The sequence below is a fragment of the Pseudophryne corroboree genome, chromosome 4 (genome assembly GCF_028390025.1).
Source record: "Pseudophryne corroboree isolate aPseCor3 chromosome 4, aPseCor3.hap2, whole genome shotgun sequence".
Classification (NCBI taxonomy): Eukaryota; Metazoa; Chordata; class Amphibia; order Anura; family Myobatrachidae; genus Pseudophryne; species Pseudophryne corroboree.
The window spans coordinates 793,635,727-793,659,013 of NC_086447.1; the positions used below are offsets into that span (position 1 = coordinate 793,635,727).

Below are 23,287 nucleotides of genomic sequence, written 5' to 3' on the forward strand. Positions count from 1 at the left end.
TGATCCGCTTTGTACCCGTGCGACACGCCTGCGCATTGCGGTGCATACGCATGCGCAGTTCTGACCTGATTGCAGCGCTGCAAAAAACGCTAAAGAGCGATCAGGTCTGAATGACCCCCTGTGTGCGTCAATGTAAATCTTTACGTAAAAATATTTGACACTTTGTTCCTGGAAAACACACTCCATATGCTCCTGTATCATTGGCGTTTCTACCATAGGTGCAGTGTGTGCGGGGCCCACACCGCACGCACTGCACTCATGCTGTGTTAATACTTACCTATCCGTAGTCCCACAACTGGCGCTGAAGCCACAGCTGCCGCGTCAAAAATCAGTCCCAAAATGGCAGCGCGCATGCACACTAGGAAATTAGTCTCCGGACCATGCCGAGTACCATGTTTCCAGAGACTTGCGCATGCGCACTTTGCCAGTATAATATATATATATATATATATATATATATATATATTTCTCTGACGTCCTAAGTGGATGCTGGGACTCCGTAAGGACCATGGGGAATAGCGGCTCCGCAGGAGACTGGGCACAACTAAAGAAAGCTTTAGGACTACCTGGTGTGCACTGGCTCCTCCCACTATGACCCTCCTCCAGACCTCAGTTAGAATCTTGTGCCCGGCTGAGCTGGATGCACACTAGGGGCTCTCCTGAGCTCCTAGAAAGAAAGTATATTTAGGTTTTTTATTTTACAGTGAGATCTGCTGGCAACAGACTCACTGCAGCGAGGGACTAAGGGGAGAAGAAGCGAACCTACCTAACAGGTGGTAGTTTGGGCTTCTTAGGCTACTGGACACCATCAGCTCCAGAGGGATCGACCGCAGGACCCGACCTTGGTGTTCGTTCCCGGAGCCGCGCCGCCGACCCCCTTACAGAGCCAGAAGCAAGAAGTGTTCCGGAAAATCGGCGGCAGAAGACTTCTGTCTTCAACAAGGTAGCGCACAGCACTGCAGCTGTGCGCCATTGCTCCTCATGCACACCTCACACTCCGGTCACTGATGGGTGCAGGGCGCTGGGGGGGGGGGCCCTGAGGGCAGTATAAGACACCTTGGCTGGCAAATCATCACAATATATAGTCCCAGGGCTATATATGTGATAAATTACCCCTGCCAGAATCCATAAAAAAGCGGGAGAAAAGTCCGCCGAAAAAGGGGCGCTGCGATCTCCCTCAGCACACTGGCGCCATTTTTTCTTCACAGTGCAGCTGAAAGACAGCTCCCCAGGCTCTCCCCTGTAGTTTTCAGGCTCAAAGGGTTAAAAAGAGAGGGGGGGCACTAAATTTAGGCGCAATATATGTATACAAGCAGCTATTGGGGGAAAAATCACTCAGTTATAGTGTTAATCCCTGCATTATATAGCGCTCTGGTGTGTGCTGGCATACTCTCTCTCTGTCTCCCCAAAGGACTTTGTGGGGTCCTGTCCTCAGTCAGAGCATTCCCTGTGTGTGTGCGGTGTGTCGGTACGGCTGTGTCGACATGTTGGATGAGGAAGGTTACGTGGAGGCGGAGCAGAGGCCGATAAATGGGATGTCGCCCCCTGTGGGGCCGACACCAGAGTGGATGGATAGGTGGAAGGTATTAACCGACAATGTCAACTCCTTACATAAAAGGCTGGATGACGTAACAGCTGTGGGACAGCCGGCTTCTCAGCCCGCGCCTGCCCAGGCGTCTCAAAGGCCATCAGGGGCTCAAAAAAACGCCCGTTACCTCAGATGGCAGACACAGATGTCAACACGGAGTCTGACTCCAGTGTCGACGAGGTTGAGATATATACACAATCCACTAGGAACATCCGTTACATGATCTCGGCAATGAAAAATGTGTTACACATTTCTGACATGAACCCAAGTACCACATAAAAGGGGTTTTATTTTTGGGGAGAAAAAGCAGCCAGTGTTTTGTTCCCCCATCAGATGAATGAATGAAGTGTGTAAAGATGGGTTCCCCCTATAAGAAACTGGTAATTTCTAAAAAGTTACTGATGGCGTACCCTTTCCCGCCAGAGGATAGGTCACGTTGGGAGATATCCCCTAGGGTGGATAAGGCGCTCACACGTTTGTCAAAAAAGGTGGCACTGCCGTCTTAGGATTACGGCCACCTTGAAGGAGCCTGCTGATAAAAAGCAGGAGGCTATCCTGAAGTCTGTATATACACACTCAGGTTCTATACTGAGACCTGCAATTGCCTCAGCATAAATAGTGCTGCTGCAGCATGGTCTGATACCCTGTCAGATAATATTAATACCCTAGACAGGGATAATATTTTGCTAACATAGAGCATATTAAAGACGTCGTCTTATATATGAAGGATGCACAGAGGGATATTTGCCAGCTGGCATCCAGAATTAATGCAATGTCCATTCTGCCAGGAGGGTATTAGAAACCCGGCAGTGGACAGGTGATGCTGCCTTTAAAAGGCACATGGAGATTCTGCCTTATAAGGGTGAGGAATTGTTTGGGGATGGTCTCTGGGACCTCGTATCCACAGCAACAGCTGGGAAGAAAATTTTTTACCTCAGGTTTCCTCACAGCCTAAGAAAGCACCGTATTTTCAGGTACAGTCCTTTCAGCTTCAGAAAAGCAAGCGGGACAAAGGCGCTTCCTTTCTGCACAGAGGCAAGGGAAGAAGGAAAAAGCTGCACCAGACAGCCAGTTCCCAGGATCAAAAATCTTCCCCCGCTTCCTCTGAGTCCACCGCATGACGCTGGGGCTCCACAGGTGCAGACAGGTGCGGTGGGGGCGCGTCTCGGGAACTTCAGGGACCAGTGGGCTTGCCCACAGGTGGATCCCTAGGTTCTGCAAGTAGTATCACAGGGATACAGGCTGGAGTTCGAGGCGACTCCCCCTCGCCATTACCTCACATCAGCCTTGCCTGCTGCCCTCGGAGAAAGGTAGTCATGGCGGCAATTCACAAGCTGTACTTCCAGCAGGTGAAATCAAGGTACCCCTCCTTCAACAAGGCCGGGGTTACTATTCCAAAATGTTGGGGTACCGAAACCAGACGGTTCGGTGAGACCCATTCTAAAATTGAAATCCTTGAACACTTATATACGAAGGTTCAAGTTCAAAATGGAATCGCTCAGGGCGATTATTGCAAGCCTGGAGAATTTCATGGTATCACTGGACATCAAGGATGCTTACCTGCATGTCCCTATTTACCCTCTTCACCAGGAGTACCTCAAAATTGTGGTACAGTATTGTCATTACCATTTCCAGACGTTGCCGTTGGTCTGTCCCCGGCACCGAGGTATTTACCAAGGTAATGGCCGAAATAATTATCCCGTACTTGGACGATCTCCTTAAAAAGGCGAGGTCCAGGGAGCAGTTGTTCGTCGGAGTAGCACTATCTCGGGAAGTGCTACAACAGCACGGCTGGTTTCTGAATATTCCAAAGTCGCAGCTAGTTCCTACGACGCGTCTACTGTTCCTGGGTATGGTTCTGGACACAGAACAGGATAAAAAGGGTTTCTCCCGGAGGAGAAGTCCAAGGAGTTGTCGTCTCTAGACAGAGGCCTCCTAATACAAATACAGGTGTCGGTGCATCAATGCACGCGAGCCCTCGGAAAGATGGTAGCTTCTTACGAAGAAATTCCATTCGCCAGGTCCCATGCAAGGATCTTCCAGTGGGATCTGTGGGACAAGTGGTCCGGGTTGCATCTTCAGATGCATCGGCGGATAACCCTGTCTCCAAGGGCCAGGGTGTCGCTGTTGTGGTGGCTGCAGAGTGCTCATCTTCTAGGGGGCCGCAGATTCGGCATACAGGACTGGGTCCTGGTGACCAAGGATGCCAGCCTTCGAGGCTGGGGGGCAGTCACACAGGGAAGAAACTTCCAAGGCTATGGAAAAGTCAGGAGACTTCCCTACACATAAATATTCTGGAACTAAGGGCCATTTACAATGCCCTAAGTCAGGCTAGACCCCTGCTTCAACACCGGCCGGTGCTGATCCAGTCAGACAACATCACGTCGCGGCCACTCATAAAAAACCGACAGGGCGGCACAAGAAGCAGGATGGCGATGGCAGAAGCCACAAGGATTCTCCGATTGGCGGAAAATCATGTGTTAGCACTGTCAGCAGTGTTCATTCCCGGAGTGGACAACTGAGAAGCAGACTTTCTCAGAAGACACGACCTCCACCCGGGAGAGTGGGGACTTCATCCAGAAGTCTTCCAAATGATTGTACACCGTTGGGAAAGGCCACAGGTGGACATAATGGCGTCCCGCCTCAACAAACAGCTACAAAGATATTGCGCCAGGTCAAGGGACCCTCAGGCGATAGCTGTGGACCCTCTGGTAACACCGTGGGTGTACCAGTCGGTGTATGTGTTCCCTTCTCTGCCTCTCTTACCCAGGGTAATGAGAATAATAAGAAGGAGAGGAGTAAGAACTATACTCATTGTTCCGGGTTGGCCAAGAAGAGCTTGGTACCCAGAACTCCAAGAAATGATCTCAAAGGACCCATGGCCTCTGCCGCTCAGACAGGACCTGCTGCAGCAGGGGGCCTGTCTGTTCCAAGAAGTACCGCGGCTGCGTTTGACGGCCTGGCGGATGAACGCCGGATCCTGAAGGAAAAGGGCATTCCGGAGGAAGTTATCCCTACGCTATTTAAAGCTAGGACAGAAGTGAACGCAAACCATTATCACCGCATATGGCGGAAATATGTTGCGTGCTGTGAGGCCAGGAAGGCCCCAAAGGAGAAATTTCAGCTAGGTCGATTTCTGCACTTCCTACAGTCAGAGGTGTCTATGGGCCTAAAATTGGGTTCCATTAAGGTCCAGATTTCGGCTCTATCGATTCTCTTCCAAAATAGAACTGGCTTCACTGCCTGAAGTTCAGACTTTTGTTAAGGGAGTGCTGCATAGTCAGCCCCCGATTGTGCCTCAAGTGGCACCGTGGGATCTCAATGTGGTGTTGGATTTCCTGAAGTCGCATTGGGTTGAGCCACTTAAATCCGTGGAGCTACAATACCTCACGTGGAAAGTGGTCATGCTGTGGGCCTTGGCGTCGGCCAGGCGTGTATCAGAATTGGCGGCTTTGTCATACAAAAGCCCTTATCTGTATTTTATATGGATAAGGCGGAATTGAGGACTCGTTCCCAATTCCTTCCTAAGGTGGTATCAGTTTTTCATGTGAACCAACCTGTTGTGGTGCCTGCGGCTACTTGGGACTTGGAGGATTCCAAGTTACTGTACGACATGGGTCTTCAACCTGCGACCCTCCAGCTGCTGTGGAACTACACATCCCAGCATGCCCTGCCTCAGTTTTAGCATACCTTAATAGCAAAACTGTGGCAGGGCATGCTGGGATGTGTAGTTTCACAGCAGCTGGAGGGCCACAGGATGAAGACCCATGCTGTACGTAGTCAGGGCCTTGAAAAGTATATGTTTCCAGGACGGCTGGAGTCAGGAAAACTGACTCGCTATTTATCCTGTATGCACCCAACAAGCTGGGTGATCCTGCTTCTAAGCAGACTGTTGCTCGCTGGATCTGTAGCACGATTCAACTTGCACATGCTGCGGCTGGACTGCCGCACCCTAAATCTGTAAAAGCCCATTCCACAAGGAAAGTGGGCTCTTCTTGGGCGGCTGCCCGAGGGGTCTCGGCTTTACAAATTTGCCGAGCTGTTACTTGGTCGGGTTCAAACATTTTTGCAAGAGTCTACAAGTTTGATACCCTGGCTGAGGAGGACCTAGAGTTTGCTCATTCGGTGCTGCAGAGTCATCCGCACTCTCCCGCCCGTTTGGGAGCTTTGGTATAATCCCCATGGTCCTTACGGAGTCCCAGCATCCACTTAGGACGTCAGAGAAAATAAGATTTTACTCACCGGTAAATCTATTTCTCGTAGTCCGTAGTGGATGCTGGGCGCCCATCCCAAGTGCGGATTGTCTGCAATACTTGTTTATAGTTATTGCTTAACTAAAGGGTTATTGTTGAGCCATCTGTTGAGAGGCTTGGTTATATTTCATACTGTTAACTGGGTATTGTATCACGAGTTATACGGTGTGATTGGTGTGGCTGGTATGAGTCTTACCCGGGATTCAAAATCCTTCCTTATTGTGTCAGCTCTTCCGGGCACAGTATCCTAACTGAGGGCTGGAGGAGGGTCATAGTGGGAGGAGCCAGTGCACACCAGGTAGTCCTAAAGCTTTCTTTAGTTGTGCCCAGTCTCCTGCGGAGCCGCTATTCCCCATGGTCCTTACGGAGTCCCAGCATCCACTACGGACTACGAGAAATAGATTTACCGGTGAGTAAAGTCTTATTATATATATATATATAAAAACTCCAGTCCCATTGGAGGGGGCGGAGCTAACTCAGAGCAGGACCTGAGCCATTTTGGCGCCTTCCTCTGCTTACTGCAGCCATATACAGCACACACAGCGCTTCCTGATTCCTCAGCCACGCTGGATATTTGGTACAGGGTGTAGCAAAGGGGGAGAGCCGCTTGTGTACACTATCCTGATCCTATTTAGGACTAAAATTGTTAGTGTTTACTGTATTTTAGGGAGCGGACAGCATCACTGGGGCTCTGCATCTCAGGGTGTGCTGGTGTCCTTCTCTCTCTGTGTCTCCTCTCACATACAGTAGGGCAGGCTTGTATTATAACTGTCTGTGTGTATGTGTATGTTATCGTGCTTACTGTGAAACATGGGTAAACACAAGCTGTGCAGTTTATGTCACACTAAGTTCTCTCCTATGTCATCCCAGCTCACTGCTAATATTCAGAAAACTCAGCTACTACAACAAGCTGTTGCAGATTTAGCTGCTAGGGCAGATGCACAGCCCCCCCTCTCTCATGCAGGTCCACATAAGCGTCGTTTACCTGCACTACTATCTGATACAGATGATGATATTGTGACAGGAACACTGGAATAGTGTTTGAGGGCAGGTATGTTTGTCCCAGGTTCTTGTCCTACATGTTTTAGAAAAAAGAAACTTCCAGGAAAATGTTTGTTTTGTTAGCAGCTTTTCAGTCTGTTGGAAAAGCTGGATAAGGGTCCTGGGAAATAGAGAGGGGGCAGGTTTCAGCCATTGGGCCCAGTTCGGGTCTTTGGCCTCACAGAGGGCTGCTAATCAGGGCTTCAAGCTGTGTAAGAGTGTTATAGGGCTGCTGATCAGGGTGGGCAGACTGCCTGGGGAGAAACTGCAGAATCTCAGAATCTCTGTGAGGGAAACCTGCGTCATTATACAAGTGAGCCACACAGGTCTTACTGGAAAAACTCTGTGTTTTGTTTGGAGACAGTCAGGTACATCTTGTGTATAGTTAGTGCCGGACAGGCAAGGCATTTTCTTTTGATGTTTATTTTATTTTCTGCTTAATGAAACTGGTTGTGGCCAGTTGCACCACAAAACTGGACTTGTATGGTCTCTCAGCTGCTGCACACTGCTGTCTACCCCAGGAGACGGCGCCTGTCCCCCTATAGTGTTACAATATACAGGAGGATGAGGATGACCTGGATCCCGATTCTGCTCAGGGTATTGAACCCCTCATTTTGGCTATACGGGATGTGTTAAAGCTCCCTCTAGAAGACGCTGCGTCACAGCAGTCTTTTTTTCTTTGTACAGAACAAGCCTAATGTCACTTTCCCTGACTCTACAGAGTTAGATGACTTATTCAAACAGGTCTGGAAAAATCCAGACAAAAAATTCCAAGTGTCCAAAAAGTTTTTGCGCACTTTCCAACCACAAGAGTGACCCCACTTAACCTCGTGGTCTACCGCAGACCGCAAAGTTCCCACCATTGGATACAGTGGAGCGCCTATGCGCTACATTGTATCTACAGTGCGCAGCCTGACTGACAGCTCAGGCGCGCACAGCCAATCAGGAGAGTGCCATGACGTGGCGCTCCCTGATTGGCTGAAGGGACCCTCTTTGACAGCAGTCACGGGGGGCTACTGCCAGTCGGGGAAAGGGGATCCATGTGTAAACATGGATCCCCTTTCAGTGCGTGGTTCGGGTAATCCGTTTTTTTATTTTGCCAAGTCCCTGGATTACAAACTTAAAGAGGACCGATCTACACCGGATTGTTTGTGAGTATAACTTTTATTTACAGGTACCCCGTGGATTCTACTGGAGAAGAGGACCGACTTCTTCGTGTCAACATAGGTAAGTATGTATGAATGTAAGTGTGCATGTATGTTTAATAAAATTTTACTAACAAGGTGTGTGTGTTTTTTTTTATTTGGGTATTTTTTTTGTAGTAGAACTACAGGTACCAGCGGGCCCGTTTTTCCCCTGCATGCTGGTACTTGTGGTTCTCCAAGTACCAACTTGCGGGGGAGGCTTGCTGGGACTTGTAGTACTGCTACAAAAAACAATATTATATTTTTTTACACACAAGGCTATCAGCCTCCCATCGGCCACCCTTGGATGGGGGGACAGCCTCGGGCTTCACCCCTGGCCCTTGGGTGGCTGGAGGGGGGGACCCCTTTATTTAAGGGGTCACCACTCCTCCAGGGTACCCCGGCCATGGGTGACTAGTTGGTGATTTAATTCCAGGGCCGCAGGGACCAATATAAAAGTGTCCCCCGGCTGTGGCATTATCTCTCTGACTAGTGGAGCCCGGTGCTGGTGTTAAAAATACGGGGGACCTCTATGTCTTTTGTCTCCCGTATTTTTTGCACCAGGACCGGTGCTGGTTGTTAAAATATGGGGGAATCCCTGTCAATTTGCCCCCGTATTTTTACAACCAGGACCGGCTCAAAGAGCCCGAGGCTGGTAATGCTTAGGAGGGGGGACCCCACGCAATTTTTTTTTCTGATTTTTTATCTCTTTCCCACCATTTCACACTGATAAACATGCACGGATCTCACGGATCCGTGCATGCCTATCAGAACACGGTAAAAAAAAGCAGGTCTATTTTAAAACTGCTTTTTTTTTACGATTTGTACTTTTTCACGGCAGTGTTTGGCTATTGCCGGCAGTGTTTGTGAATTCGAATTTTTAGTAAATTACTGAGTTGTATAAAAAACAAACAGGCGTGTTTGACCGATGGTGTATTCATTCGTATTTTTTTTCTTTGCCTTCAAAATAAATACGAATGCCCTCATCACTGCCGAGATTTGTGTTTAGTAAATTCCCGAGATGACACAAAATCGGGACTTTAGTAAATATACCCCATGGTCTCCAGAACTAGACACAGTATTCAAGATGAGGCCGTACCAATTACCTATACAGTGACATTATTACTTATTTGGTAACTACAGCAGAGAGCTGACCACTGTTTGTTTCTTGCTAAAAAATATATTTGGTAACTACAGCAGAGAGCTGACCACTGTTTGTTTCTTGCTAAAAGATATATTTGGTAACTACAGCAGAGAGCTGACCACTGTTTGTTTCTTGCTAAAATATATATTTGGTAACTACAGCAGAGAGCTGACCACTGTTTGTTTCTTGCTAAAAGATATATTTGGTAAATTGTTTAAGTGGATTATTATCTGTAGTCAGCAAAAACTTTGACTGGGGTTTAGTGACCTCACATTTGGTAGTTGATTAACACCTTTTGGTGGAGGGTTGCTGTGTGAGGGAGGGGGTTGTAATCATAAAGAACATGTGTTTGTAGACTTACTTATTCAGTATAGTATAGGACGCCAGGCCTATTAGGACGCTGCAGTGGCTAGTTATTAAGTGGCAGCTAATATCAATAGCAGTGTTATACCTGTGTTAAACCGAAGGAAAACAGAAGGCAAACAAACTTACAAATTAACAGAAGGACTGCATTACAACCTAAAAACTCTGGAACTTTATGTGGCCTCTCCTCACCTCAAACATGAGAACACCAAGACCAGGCTCACCACCTCTCTGGCTGAGAACATCAAGTCTGCCCCTGGGCCTAACCATCAAGATGAACAGGGAACTGTGGGGGAAGAGCACCAGGACCAGGATCAGCAGGGACATCCCCATTGCTTCTGAGTATGCCCCCCACATTCTCCTACCCACCCATACTATGATCTTACCAAAATAATGTTATCCCAATTTTACTTCTGCCACTAGTTACCTGCTATTGTGTGTGTTTGTTGTTATTTCTCTAACGTCCTAAGTGGATGCTGGGACTCCGTAAGGACCATGGGGAATAGCGGCTCCGCAGGAGACAGGGCACAAAATAAAAGCTTGAGATATCAGGTGGTGTGCACTGGCTCCTCCCCCTATGACCCTCCTCCAAGCCAGTTAGATTTTTGTGCCCGGCCGAGAAGGGTGCAAACTAGGTAGCTCTCCAGAGCTGCTTAGAATAAAAGTTTAGTTAGGTTTTTTTATTTTCAGTGAGTCCTGCTGGCAACAGGCTCACTGCATCGTGGGACTAAGGGGAGAAGAAGCGAACTCACCTGAGTGCAGAGTGGATTGGGCTTCTTAGGCTACTGGACGTTAGCTCCAGAGGGACGATCACAGGTTCAGCCTGGATGGGTCACCGGAGCCGCGCCGCCGTCCCCCTTACAGAGCCAGAAGAGACGAAGGTCCGGTGAAAGCGGCGGCAGAAGACATCCTGTCTTCAAGACTAAGGTAGCGCACAGCACCGCAGCTGTGCGCCATTGCTCTCAGCACACTTCACACTCCGGTCACTGAGGGTGCAGGGCGCTGGGGGGGAGCGCCCTGAGACGCAATATAACACACATATACCTTAGCTGGCAAAAGGAATACATCACATATAGCTCCAGGGCTATATGGATGTATTTTTTCCCCTGCCATTTTACACAAAAAAGCGGGAGTTAAGGACGTCGTGAAGGGGCGGGGCCTATCTCCTCAGCACACTGGCGCCATTATTCCCTCACAGCTCCGCTGGAAGGACGGCTCCCTGATTCTCCCCTGCAGTACTGCATCTGATTCAGGGTAAAAAAGAGAAGGGGGGGCATTTTGGCAGCAAATAACTAGATTAACAGCAGCTATAAGGGATTAACACTTATATAAGGTTATCCCTGTATATATATAGCGCTGGGTGTGTGCTGGCAGACTCTCCCTCTGTCTCTCCAAAGGGCTAAGTGGGGTCCTGTCCTCTATCAGAGCATTCCCGGTGTGTGTGCTGTGTGTCGGTACGCGTGTGTCGACATGTATGAGGAGGAAAATGAGGTGGAGGCGGAGCAGTTGCCTGTGTTAGTGATGTCACCCCCTAGGGAGTCGACACCTGACTGGATGATTGTGTTTAAGCAATTAAGTGATAATGTCAGCAATTTACAAAAAACTGTTGACGACATGAGAAAGCCGGCAAATCAATTAGTGCCTGTTCAGGCGTCTCAGACACCCTCAGGTGCCCTAAAACGGCCGCTACCTCAGTGGGTCGACACGGATCCAGATACAGATACTGAATCTAGTGTCGACGGTGACGAGACAAACGTAATGTCCAGTAGGGCCACACGTTACATGATCACGGCAATGAAAGAGGCATTGAACCTTTCTGACACTACAAATACCTCAAAGGCGGGTATTATGTGGGGTGTGAAAAAACTGCCAATAGTTTTTCCTGAGTCTGAGGAAATAAATGAGGTGTGTGATAAAGCGTGGGTTTCCCCCGATAAAAAAACAGCTAATTTCTAATAAGTTATTAGCACTATACCCTTTCCCGCCAGAGGTTAGGGCACGGTGGGAAACACCCCCTAGGGTAGATAAGGCGCTCACACGTTTATCTAAACAAGTAGCGTTACCGTCCCCTGATACGGCCACCCTCAAAGAACCAGCTGATAGGAGGCTGGAAAATATCCTGAAAAGTATATACACACATACTGGTGTTATACTGCGACCAGCAATCGCATCAGCCTGGATGTGCAGTGCTGGAGTCGCATGGGCGGATTCCCTGACTGAGAATATTGATACCCTGGATAGGGACAATATTCTGTTAACTATAGAACATTTAAAGGATGCATTGCTATATATGCGTGATGCGCAGAGGGATATTTGTACCCTGGCATCAAGAGTAAGCGCAATGTCCATCTCTGCCAGAAGAGCATTATGGACCAGACAGTGGTCAGGGGACGCAGATTCCAAACGGCACATGGAAGTATTGCCGTATAAGGGGGAGGAGTTATTTGGGGCTGGTCTAACAGACCTGGTGGCCACGGCAACGGCTGGAAAATCCACCTTTTTACCCCAGGTTACTTCACATCAACAGAAAAAGACAGTCTTTTCAAACTCAGTCCTTTCGTTCCCATAAGTACAAGCGAGCAAAAGGTCACTCCTTTCTGCCCAAGGGCAGAGGAAGAGGAAAAAGGCAGCACCATGCAGCCGCTTCCCAGGAGCAGAAGCCCTCCCCTGCTTCTGCCAAGTCTTCAGCATGACGCTGGGGCTTTACAAGCAGACTCAGACACGGTGGGGGCCCGTCTCAAGTATTTCAACGCGCAGTGGGCTCACTCGCAAGTGGATCCCTGGATTCTACAGGTAGTATCACAGGGGTACAAACTGGAATTCGAGGCGTTTCCTCCTCATCGGTTCCTGAAGTCTGCTTTACCAAAGTCTCCCTCCGACAGGGAGGCAGTTCTGGAAGCCATTCACAAGCTGTACTCCCAGCAGGTGATAATCAAGGTACCCCTCTTACAACAGGGGAAGGGGTATTATTCCACACTATTTGTGGTACCGAAGCCGGACGGCTCGGTGAGACCAATATTAAATCTAAAATCTTTGAACACTTACATAAAAAGGTTCAAATTCAAGATGGAGTCACTCAGAGCGGTGATAGCGAACCTGGAAGAGGGGGACTATATGGTGTCGCTGGACATCAAGGATGCTTATCTCCACGTCCCAATATATCCTTCTCACCAAGGGTACCTCAGGTTTGTAGTACAAAACTGTCATTATCAGTTTCAGACGCTGCCGTTTGGATTGTCCACGGCACCTCGGGTCTTTACCAAGGTAATGGCCGAAATGATGATTCTTCTACTAAGAAAAGGCATCTTAATTATCCCTTACTTGGACGATCTCCTGATAAGGGCAAGAACCAAGGAACAGTTAGAAGTCGGAGTGGCACTATCTCAGGTAGTGCTAAGTCAGCACGGATGGATTCTAAATATTCCAAAATCGCAGCTGATTCCAACGACACGTCTACTGTTCTTAGGAATGATTCTGGACACAGTCCAGAAGAAGGTGTTTCTCCCGGAGGAGAAGGCCAGGGAGTTATCCGAGCTAGTCAGGAACCTCCTAAAACCAGGACAGGTCTCAGTGCATCAGTGCACAAGGGTCCTGGGAAAAATGGTGGCTTCTTACGAAGCGATTCCTTTCGGAAGATTCCATGCAAGAACTTTTCAGTGGGATCTACTGGGAAAATGGTCCGGATCGCATCTTCAGATGCATCAACGGATAACCCTGTCGCCAAGGACAAGGGTGTCTCTCCTGTGGTGGCTTCAGAGGGCCGCAGATTTGGCATTCAGGATTGGATCCTGGTAACCACGGATGCCAGCCTGAGAGGCTGGGGAGCAGTCACACAGGGAAGGAATTTCCAGGGCTTGTGGTCAAGCATGGAAACATCTCTTCATATAAACATTCTAGAACTAAGGGCCATTTACAATGCCTTAATTCAAGCAAAACCTCTGCTTCAGGGTCAGGCGGTGTTGATCCAGTCGGACAACATCATGTCAGTCGCCCACATAAACAAAGGTGGACATGATGGCGTCACGTCTAAACAAAAAACTGGACAGATATTGCGCCAGGTCAAGGGACCCTCAGGCAATAGCAGTGGACGCTCTGGTAACGCCGTGGGTGTACCAGTCAGTGTATGTATTCCCTCCTCTGCCCCTCATACCGAAAGTATTGAGAATCATAAGAAGGAGAGGAGTAAGAACTATACTCGTGGTTCCGGATTGGCCAAGAAGGTCTTGGTACCCGGAACTTCAAGAGATGCTCACGGACGAACCGTGGCCTCTACCTCTAAGACAGGACCTGCTACTGCAGGGGCCTTGTCTGTTCCAAGACTTACCGCGGCTGCGTTTGACGGCATGGCGGTTGAACGCCGGATCCTGAAGGACAAGGGCATTCCAGAAGAAGTCATCCCTACTCTGGTAAAAGCCAGAAAGGAAGTAACCGCAAAACATTATCACCGCATTTGGCGTAAATATGTTGCGTGGTGTGAGGCCAAGAAGGCCCCTACACAGGAATTTCAACTGGGTCGTTTCTTGCATTTCCTGCAAACAGGACTGTCTATGGGCCTAAAATTAGGGTCCATTAAGGTTCAAATTTCGGCCCTGTCGATATTCTTCCAGAAAGAACTGGCTTCAGTACCTGAAGTTCAGACATTTGTGAAAGGGGTGCTGCACATACAGCCTCCTTTTGTGCCTCCAGTGGCACCTTGGGATCTCAATGTTGTGTTGAGATTTCTAAAATCACACTGGTTTGAACCATTGTCTACGGTAGATTTAAAATATCTCACGTGGAAGGTGTCGATGCTGTTGGCCTTGGCTTCAGCTAGGCGTGTGTCAGAATTGGCGGCTTTATCATGTAAAAGCCCTTACCTAAATTTTCATTCTGACAGGGCGGAATTGAGGACTCGTCCTCAATTTCTACCTAAGGTGGTTTCTGCATTTCACATGAACCAACCTATTGTGGTACCTGCGGCTACTAGGGACTTAGAGGACTCTAAGTTGCTGGACGTTGTCAGGGCCTTGAAAATATATGTTTCCAGGACGGCTGGAGTCAGGAAAACTGACTCGCTGTTTATCCTGTATGCACCCAACAAGCTGGGTGCTCCTGCTTCAAAGCAGACGATTGCTCGTTGGATTTGTAGTACAATTCAGCTTGCACATTCCGTGGCAGGATTGCCACAGCCAAAATCAGTAAAAGCCCATTCCACAAGGAAAGTGGGCTCATCTTGGGCGGCTGCCCGAGGGGTCTCGGCTTTACAACTTTGCCGAGCAGCTACTTGGTCAGGGGCAAACACGTTTGCTAAATTCTACAAATTTGATACCCTGGCTGAGGAGGACCTGGAGTTCTCTCATTCGGTGCTGCAGAGCCATCCGCACTCTCCCGCCCGTTTGGGAGCTTTGGTATAATCCCCATGGTCCTTACGGAGTCCCAGCATCCACTTAGGACGTTAGAGAAAATAAGATTTTACTTACCGATAAATCTATTTCTCGTAGTCCGTAGTGGATGCTGGGCGCCCATCCCTAGTGCGGATTGTCTGCAATACTTGTATATAGTTATTGTTACAAAAAATTCGGGTTATTATTGTTGAGCCATCCTTTCAGAGGCTCCTTTAAATTTATCATACTGTTAACTGGGTTCAGATCACGAGTTGTACGGTGTGATTGGTGTGGCTGGTATGAGTCTTACCCGGGATTCAATATCCTTCCTTATTATGTACGCTCGTCCGGGCACAGTATCCTAACTGGCTTGGAGGAGGGTCATAGGGGGAGGAGCCAGTGCACACCACCTGATATCTCAAGCTTTTATTTTGTGCCCTGTCTCCTGCGGAGCCGCTATTCCCCATGGTCCTTACGGAGTCCCAGCATCCACTACGGACTACGAGAAATAGATTTATCGGTAAGTAAAATCTTATTTTTTTTTTCCTTCAATAGCTCGCTTCCACCCCACCATGTGTTTTTCCTGTAATGTTAACCTCCACTGATTGCACACCTTTCCATTGTGCCCTACATGCAGGGTACATACTACGACATAAGCATCAGTTTTCCCATATATGAACTTTGCCCTTGTATGGCTCACCTCCCACAGTGTAACCTTCAAAGTGCGCCCAACATGGCTGCCCCATATGGTACACTTGTGGATGGGATGAAAAATACATGGACCTTGTGGTTTTGTTGGAACCCTACTCTAAACTGTAGGACTCTGAAATCACCCCCATTTTGTGTCATCTCTTCTAGGGGTAGACTATTCCACCCTGGGTAATCCTACGCTGAGCGCCCAAGATGGCTGCCGCACTTGGTACCTGTGAGGGTGGTATACACAACCCTTGGAAGTTATTACCCAAAATGCCTACACCAATCCTGCATTATGCTTTCTGTGTGCTTGAGGTTTTCTTTTATGTCTGTGTGGCTTATCTATTGCTGTATTACTTAAATCCTCTGTATCATGTGTATTGTTTTTGATGTCTGTAAAGCGCCTTGAGTCCTGTTGGAGAAAGAGCGCTATATAAATAAAATTATTATTATTATTATTTTCTCCTGCTACTGATTCCTCTGGCTATGCAACCAAGCATCTGACTTGCCTTTCTCATTGCTTTGTTGCATTGCTTTCCTGCCTTTAAGTCACTTGAAATAGTGACTCCTAAATCCCTTTCCTGTTCAGTAGTTTCCATTATAGTACCCTTGATACTTTATTTAGCCTTTGGGTTTTTGAGACCCAAGTGCATGATTTTGCATTTTTTAGCATTAAACTGTAGTTGCCATGTTCTTGACCATTTCTCAAGCCTAGCTAGGTCATCAATCATTTGTTTTACCCCTCCCGGTGTGTCTACCCTGTTGCAAATCTTTGTATCATCTGCAAAAAGGCATACTTTCCCTTTAATACCACTTGCAATGTCACCAACAAAGATATTAAAGAGAACTGGTCCAAGTACAGATCCCTGGGGTACTCCACTGGTAACATTTCTTTCCAATGATTGCACTTACTACAACTGTCTGTTTCTTATCCTGCAACCAGGTTCTTATCCATTTAACTGTTTTATAATCCACCCCCACACTTTCAAGTTTATTTAGCAGTCTGCGATGTGGGAGACGATGAGTTCATTATTCTCTTTAAATTTTAGGGTTGCTAGAGTGAAAGTTATGTAACTGATTTAGAAGTAATGTGTTCCTCTAAAAGCGCGTAGTTTGTCGATGTGAACATGTGTGTGAGCTGAGTGATAGAAATCAGTGGGTTCTCTTTATATGGAAATGTAAAATCACAAAACTGTAAGTATAGATAAAATGACGCAGAGTAACAATAAACAGATTTAGATGCGCTCGGTTCAGGTTGGAGGTCCTACACAGGGCCGGTTCTGGTGCTCTGTGCGCCCCGGGCGGCAATAGGGGGCGTGGCTTCGTACAGGGGGCGTGGTCATTTACGCCCCCTGTACAGACTGAAATGATGTGCGGTGCGCGATGACGTCATCGCGCACCGCACAGTAAAGGACCTCTCCATGAAGGGAAACTAGACGCGTACGCGTCTAGTTTCCCTTCACAGCGGCAGCGGAGGGCACACAGCAGCAGCGGATCTTGCCCTGGTGCGGCGCCCTCCGGATGGCGCCCTGCACCCTCCGGAAGGCGGCGCCCCGCGCCCTCCGGAAGGCGGCGCCCCGGGCAAAAGTCCTACTTGCCCGTGGCAAGATCCGCTACTGGTCCTACAGTGGGTAAGCGAAGTGTTTCTAAGAGACTTGTGTTTATATTATATATACAGTATGTATAAAACGTAATTCATTCAGTAATTTCATGCATATTTAACCTTTTAGGAGCTGGAACAGTACAAAAGGAATGCTGACAAGTCCTGGAAATCAATGGCACTTGGACCTCTTACACGATAACTATTTAATGTGAGATAACAAACTATAGTGCATAAAAAAGTTTCATTATTTGAGTTAAAGTTTTGTATGTCTTTGGATTTTATTTTATACAATAAAAAAGCTTTGTATACAGAATTTGTTGTGTGTGCAAAACCTTTATAACTGAGAAATACTTGTGATGGTTTTATTGGCAGCACTGATAAACTGATTCTTGGCATGCACCTTTCCAACTTATTATCCGAAAGTGTGATGAATGAATCACAAAACATTTGTGATTGCCACCAGATCATCTATCTCCTTTTACTTATACAGGTATGCAGGACTACTGGATATGTGCATGATGTGGTCTGCACAGCGCATGTGCAGTAGACTCTGACTCAGTGTCAGAGTCGACCCACAGCTGCGTCACAAGAGAGGAGGGAACCCGCATGGAGACTGCTCACGTGCCCCCTCCTCTCTTAAACCACCCCTGATGCAGCCTATCAATTCACTGAGAGCCAGAGACATCACTGAGAATGCAGCCTATCAAATCACTAAGATCCAGTGACATCACTAAGAATGTAGTCTATCAATTCACTATGAGACGGTGACATCACTAAGAATGCAGCCTTTCAATTCGCTATGAAGTGGTGACACCACTGAGAATGCAACCCATCAATTCACTATGAGACGGTGACATCACTAAGAATGCAGCCTATCAATTCGCTATGAAGTGGTGACATCACTGAGAATGCAACCCATCAATTCACTATGAGACGGTGACATCACTAAGAATGCAGCCTATCAATTCGCTATGAAGTGGTGACACCACTGAGAATGCAACCCATCAATTCACTATGAGACGGTGACATCACTAAGAATGCAGCATATCAATTTGCTGTGAAGTGGTGACATCACTGATAATGCAGCGTATCAATTCACTAAAAGCCAGTGACAACACTGTGGCATTTAGTGAGACACCTCTTGGCTCCTTAGTATTAGAGAGAACTTTTTCTAATCTTACCACTCACTACTATTACATTTAGATGTGTTTGACTGGGATCAGAGCATGTTCGGCATATTAAGGTTGAAGAAATAGAGACATGTTCATCAAATATAGTCTCAGGCAGTGTGAATAAAGTATAAATATAATGGGGCTGATGCTGATTTAGACACGTATGCACCCAAAAATTAACCTCTAAAAAGCTTAATGTAAAAAAGCCCATTTACATTCATATGCCGATTCAGATGCATCTCAAGATTCATGCAGCTATGCACCTGTTGCATGTGTGCTAGGTATACGGCAGGTAACTTTCAGCCAGCTACACTTATATCCAGCCAGGAAATAAACACAAGAAAAGTTGTTTTTTAACATCTTGGAGACATTTATAATACAACAGGTATAATCTTCCTTCTTATGTACAAATGAAAGTAGCAAAAATGACTTTAAAGTCCATGACATCATATGAAGTAAGCACGAGTAATGATGGATGCTTCAGAGGTGAATCTGTGATCAGCCAATCAGAAATAGCTAGCCAATGCTGACGACTTTCATCATCATCAGCATTTGCCAAAGCACTCAGGCACCTGAAAGTGTAGCCTGCTGACAGGCATATATGCATCTCCGAGTGGCTCTGTAACAGTTTGAAATTCGGCAAACATTCCCTTGTAGCACTCGGTTTGTGTTTGCATGCGCCTTCCCTCCGCAAGCTTAAGGCGCAAGTACAGAATTTCGGAACAAAATGTTCTGTTCCTGGATTTTGTTCTTCTGTAGTACACTTTTCATTGTCACTTGACCCCAAATTGGGATTGTCACGATCATAAGATATTTAGGAGAGAATATTTTAATATGATCATGACTTTTCACAGAAAAATTAAGTTGCTTTAGGAGGTAACCAGCAAATCACTGTAAGTAAACAAGGCATAATGTATTTATGTCCCCTGACTGTTTATTTTCACCGTGCTTGTGTCGGTTTCCTCCAGGTACTCCGGTTTCCTCCAAAATATACTAGTAGGTTAACTGGATCCCAACAAAAATGACAGACTAGATGGGCCAAATGGCTGTTATCTGCTGTCACATTCTATGTTCCTATGTTAAGTAAGGTTCTGTATCAAGTTAAAATTACTTTATGAATAAGTTGACATTTCAGCCTAGTCTTTAAGCCCAATATAAAAAAATATGGCTCATACGTTGCTACAGGTTGGGATTGAAATGCTGGCAGACGGGATGCCGGTGGTCTGAATACTGACTGCGACACCACGATGATCAGAATCTTGACAGGGGAAGGTTAGTATACTTACCTTCCCCCTAACCCTCCCTTCTGGTAGCCTAAACCTATCCCCCCCTGCAGCGTAAACCCCCTTTACTGCAGCCTATCCCTACCCCCCCCCCCACCCCGCCCACAGCCTATTCCTCCCCACGTGACCCCTTAGCCCCCCTCCCCTAGTTGCGGCCTTGACTAATACTCCTGTCTCAGAGTCAGAAATATTAGCCATGCTTCTGAGTACTGACCTTGAGTTGACTCAGTGATGTCACTGGTTCCTAGTGATGTGATAGGCTGCAGTCCCATGATTATTAGTGCAGCACACAAAATGCCTGCATCTACTGTTCGTAGACAAGTGCTCTGAAGGAAGGCTAAAGGTTCATGCTCTAAAAAAAAATGTGGGGTGAAAATCTACTAGAGTGTGCATTGTTGAGAACTCTACAATCAACCCTACACCACAAGCTTGCTGCCTAGGTGTCATACTTGACTCAGAACTGTCCTTTGCTCCACACATTCAATCTGTCTCAAAATCATGTTACATGCATCTAAGAAACATATCCAAAATACGATCATACCTTACACAAGACACTGCTAAAACCCTAATACATGATCTCATTACTTCCCACATTGATTATTGCAATAGTCTTCTTACTGGTCTAACTAAGTAGAGACTCTCACCTTTACAATCTATTCTGAATGCAGCTGCAAGGCTAATATTACTCGCTAGATGTTCATAATCTGCAGACCCACTATGTCAGTCCCTCCATTGGCTACCTTCATTTTACCGTATTCAATATAAAATACTGTTACTTACGCACAAGGCTATTAACCATACTACACCAACATACATCTCTTCGCTTATCTCAAAATATTTCCCAACCTTCGCTCCTCACAAGAGCTACTTCTCTCATCCACACTCATTACTTGCTCCCATGCACGATTACTGGACTTTCTTCGGGCTGCACCCACTCTGTGGAATGCCCTACCACGTACAATAAGACTCTCCTCTAGTCTTCGAACCTTCAAGCGTTCCCTGAAAATCCACCTATTCAGACAAGCTTATTAAATTCCAGAACCGCTCACATTATCTTCATAGCTTTCCTATCCAATTCTGGGGGTCATTCCGAGTTGATCGTAGCTGTGTTAAATTTAGCACAGCTACGATCCTCTTCCCTGACATGCGGGGGCACGCCAAGCACAGGGCTAGTCCGCCCCGCATGTCAGTGCCACTCCCCCCCCCGCAGAACTGCAAAGGCATCGCACAGCGACGATGCCTTTGCACTTCAAAAGTAGCTACCGACCAGCGCAGCTTTAGCGTGCTGGCCGGGAGCTACTCCTCGCTTCCCGGCCCACAGCGGCTGCTGCCCACCCCTGTTCGGTCTACGAAACGGCGGCCAAGCGCTGCCGTTCCGCCTCCTCCCACCCAGTGATCGCCTCTGCCTGTCAATCAGGCAGAGGTGATCGCAGCCCTGCAACGGCCTTTGGCCGTCTGGCATGCGCCGTTGCACTATGGCGCATGCGCAGTAGAGACCTGTTCGCTTGGCTGCGAAAAACAGCAGCGAGCGGGTCAGCATGACCCCCCATATTCCCACAGTACAGTCCACAGATCCCCCACATATTTTCTTTCTTCACTCTCCCTCCTTCCTGACCCTGGTTCATCACTGCTGTGATGTGATATCACGCAGCCCACCAAGAACCTTTACAATCTGGTGGACAACTATGCAATAAATAGCACCTATCCTTGTGTATCAATGCCTGTTTTCCCGTAGATTGTAAGCTTGCGAGCAGGGCCCTCCTCCCTCTATGACTGTTTGTTTTTACCCAGTTTTGTCATCTAATTGTGTCCAGTTGCTGCGCTATATAAGAAACTGTTAATAAAATAAAATAATTAAGACTCTTACAATACTAAAAGGGTAAGAGTAGTATACTATTGGTGAAGTGTGGTTGCTCTGGCACATTAAAAAGCAGATTTTATTATTCAAGCTTCTTACTAGTTAGAAGTCACCTCAACATGATAAATATTATTGCCAGCAGTACCACAGCCGTGTGTGGGTGTAATCCTCTATCTGCGCATCAAAATGTCTCTTATTTTAAAACTTATTAGACATCCAATGATCATTGCAGGGACGAAGGCATAGAGCATGAGAAAGTCAAATGTGATTCTTGTTGTGGCTCCAGGATACGAGCTTTCAATGAAATCGTTGCCTTTCGTGAACGGACATTGTGCATTTACTTCAGATGAGTTGCTTGTGCCACCTGTGGAATCAAAATGTCACATTAAATTGGGCAGCTGACATTTTATGTAAAAGCTGTTGTTGAAGAATGAGTAGTATGCCTTTTGACAACACCGTCATTTTCTAAAAATGTTTTATTTTTTTGGGGCTGTACCCTTCATATGCAAGTTAGAATGAATAACTCCTTTGCTGATAGTGAAATTTTCTCTAACGTCCTAGAGGATGCTGGGGACTCCGTAAGGACCATGGGGATAGACGGGCTCCGCAGGACACATGGGCACTTTAAGAAAGACTTTAGGTCTGGGTGAGCACTGGCCCCTCCCTCTATGCCCCTCCTCTAGACCTCAGTTTGATACTGTGCCCAGAGGAGATGGGTGCACTACAGGGAGCTCTCCTGAGCTTCCTGTCAGAAAGTATATTTGTTAGGTTTTTTATTTTCAGGGAGCCTGCTGGCAACAGACTCCCTGCATCGAGGGACTGAGGAGAGAGAAACAGACCTACTTCTGTGAGTTTCAAGGCTCTGTTTCTTAGGCTACTGGACACCATTAGCTCCAGAGGGATTGGTACGCAGGTCTCACCCTCGCCGTCCGTCCCAGAGCCGCAGAGCCAGAAGATAGAAGCCGGGTGAGTATGAGAAGAAAAGAAGACTTCAGAGGCGGCAGAAGACTTCATGATCTTCACTGAGGTAACGCACAGCAGTAAAGCTGTGCGCCATTGCTCCCATACATCTCACACACTGCAGTCACTGTAAGGGTGCAGGGCGCAGGGGGGGCGCCCTGGGCAGCAATAAAACCTCTCCATTGGCAAAATAAGTATATACATGTACAGATGGGCACTGTACATGTATATAACAGAGCCCCCGCCAGTTTTCAGGATTTTGAGCGGGACAGAAGCCCGCCGCTGAGGGGGGCGGGGCTTCTCCCTCAGCACTCACCAGCGCCATTTTTCTCCACAGCACAGCGCTGAAAGGAAGCTCCCCGGATTCTCCCCTGCTTATACACGGTGATAGAGGGGTTTTAAGAGGGGGGGGTGCACAAATTTGGCGGATATAAAGTATAAACAGCGCTACTGGATAAACATTTAGTGTTTTTTTTTCCAGGGTCATATAGCGCTGGGGTGTGTGCTGGCATACTCTCTCTCTGTCTCTCCAAAGGGCCTTGTGGGGAAACTATCTTCAGATAAGAGGTTCCCTGTGTGTGTGGTGTGCCGGTACGCGTGTCGACATGTCTGAGGTAGAAGGCTCACCTAGGGAGGAGGGGGAGCGTATGAATGTGAGGTATCCGTCGGCGGTGCCGACACCTGACTGGATGGATATGTGGAAAGTTTTAAGTGCTAGTGTGAACTTATTGCACAAAAGATTAGACAAAGCTGAAGCTAAGGAACAGTCAGGGAGTGAACCC

The 23,287-nt window shown here is 47.4% G+C and overlaps 2 protein-coding genes across 4 annotated transcripts in view; one reads left to right on the top strand and one right to left on the bottom strand.

Annotated features, from left to right (window-relative positions):
• DYNC2LI1 (dynein cytoplasmic 2 light intermediate chain 1) overlaps positions 1-17,545 on the top strand; it is a 378,136-nt gene extending 360,591 nt beyond the window's left edge. For all 3 annotated transcript variants that reach the window (XM_063918338.1, XM_063918340.1, XM_063918342.1), the window contains one exon: positions 17,360-17,545. In XM_063918338.1, coding sequence (XP_063774408.1) covers positions 17,360-17,431 — 72 coding nt within the window. In that variant the 3' untranslated portion in view covers positions 17,432-17,545. The remainder of the gene's footprint in view (positions 1-17,359) is intronic.
• A 2,299-nt stretch (positions 17,546-19,844) lies between these two features.
• ABCG5 (ATP binding cassette subfamily G member 5) overlaps positions 19,845-23,287 on the bottom strand; it is a 93,802-nt gene continuing 90,359 nt past the window's right edge. Inside the window, exon 14 of the mRNA XM_063919812.1 lies at positions 19,845-21,909. Within this exon, the coding sequence (XP_063775882.1) occupies positions 21,716-21,909 (194 nt within the window). The 3' untranslated portion in view covers positions 19,845-21,715. The remainder of the gene's footprint in view (positions 21,910-23,287) is intronic.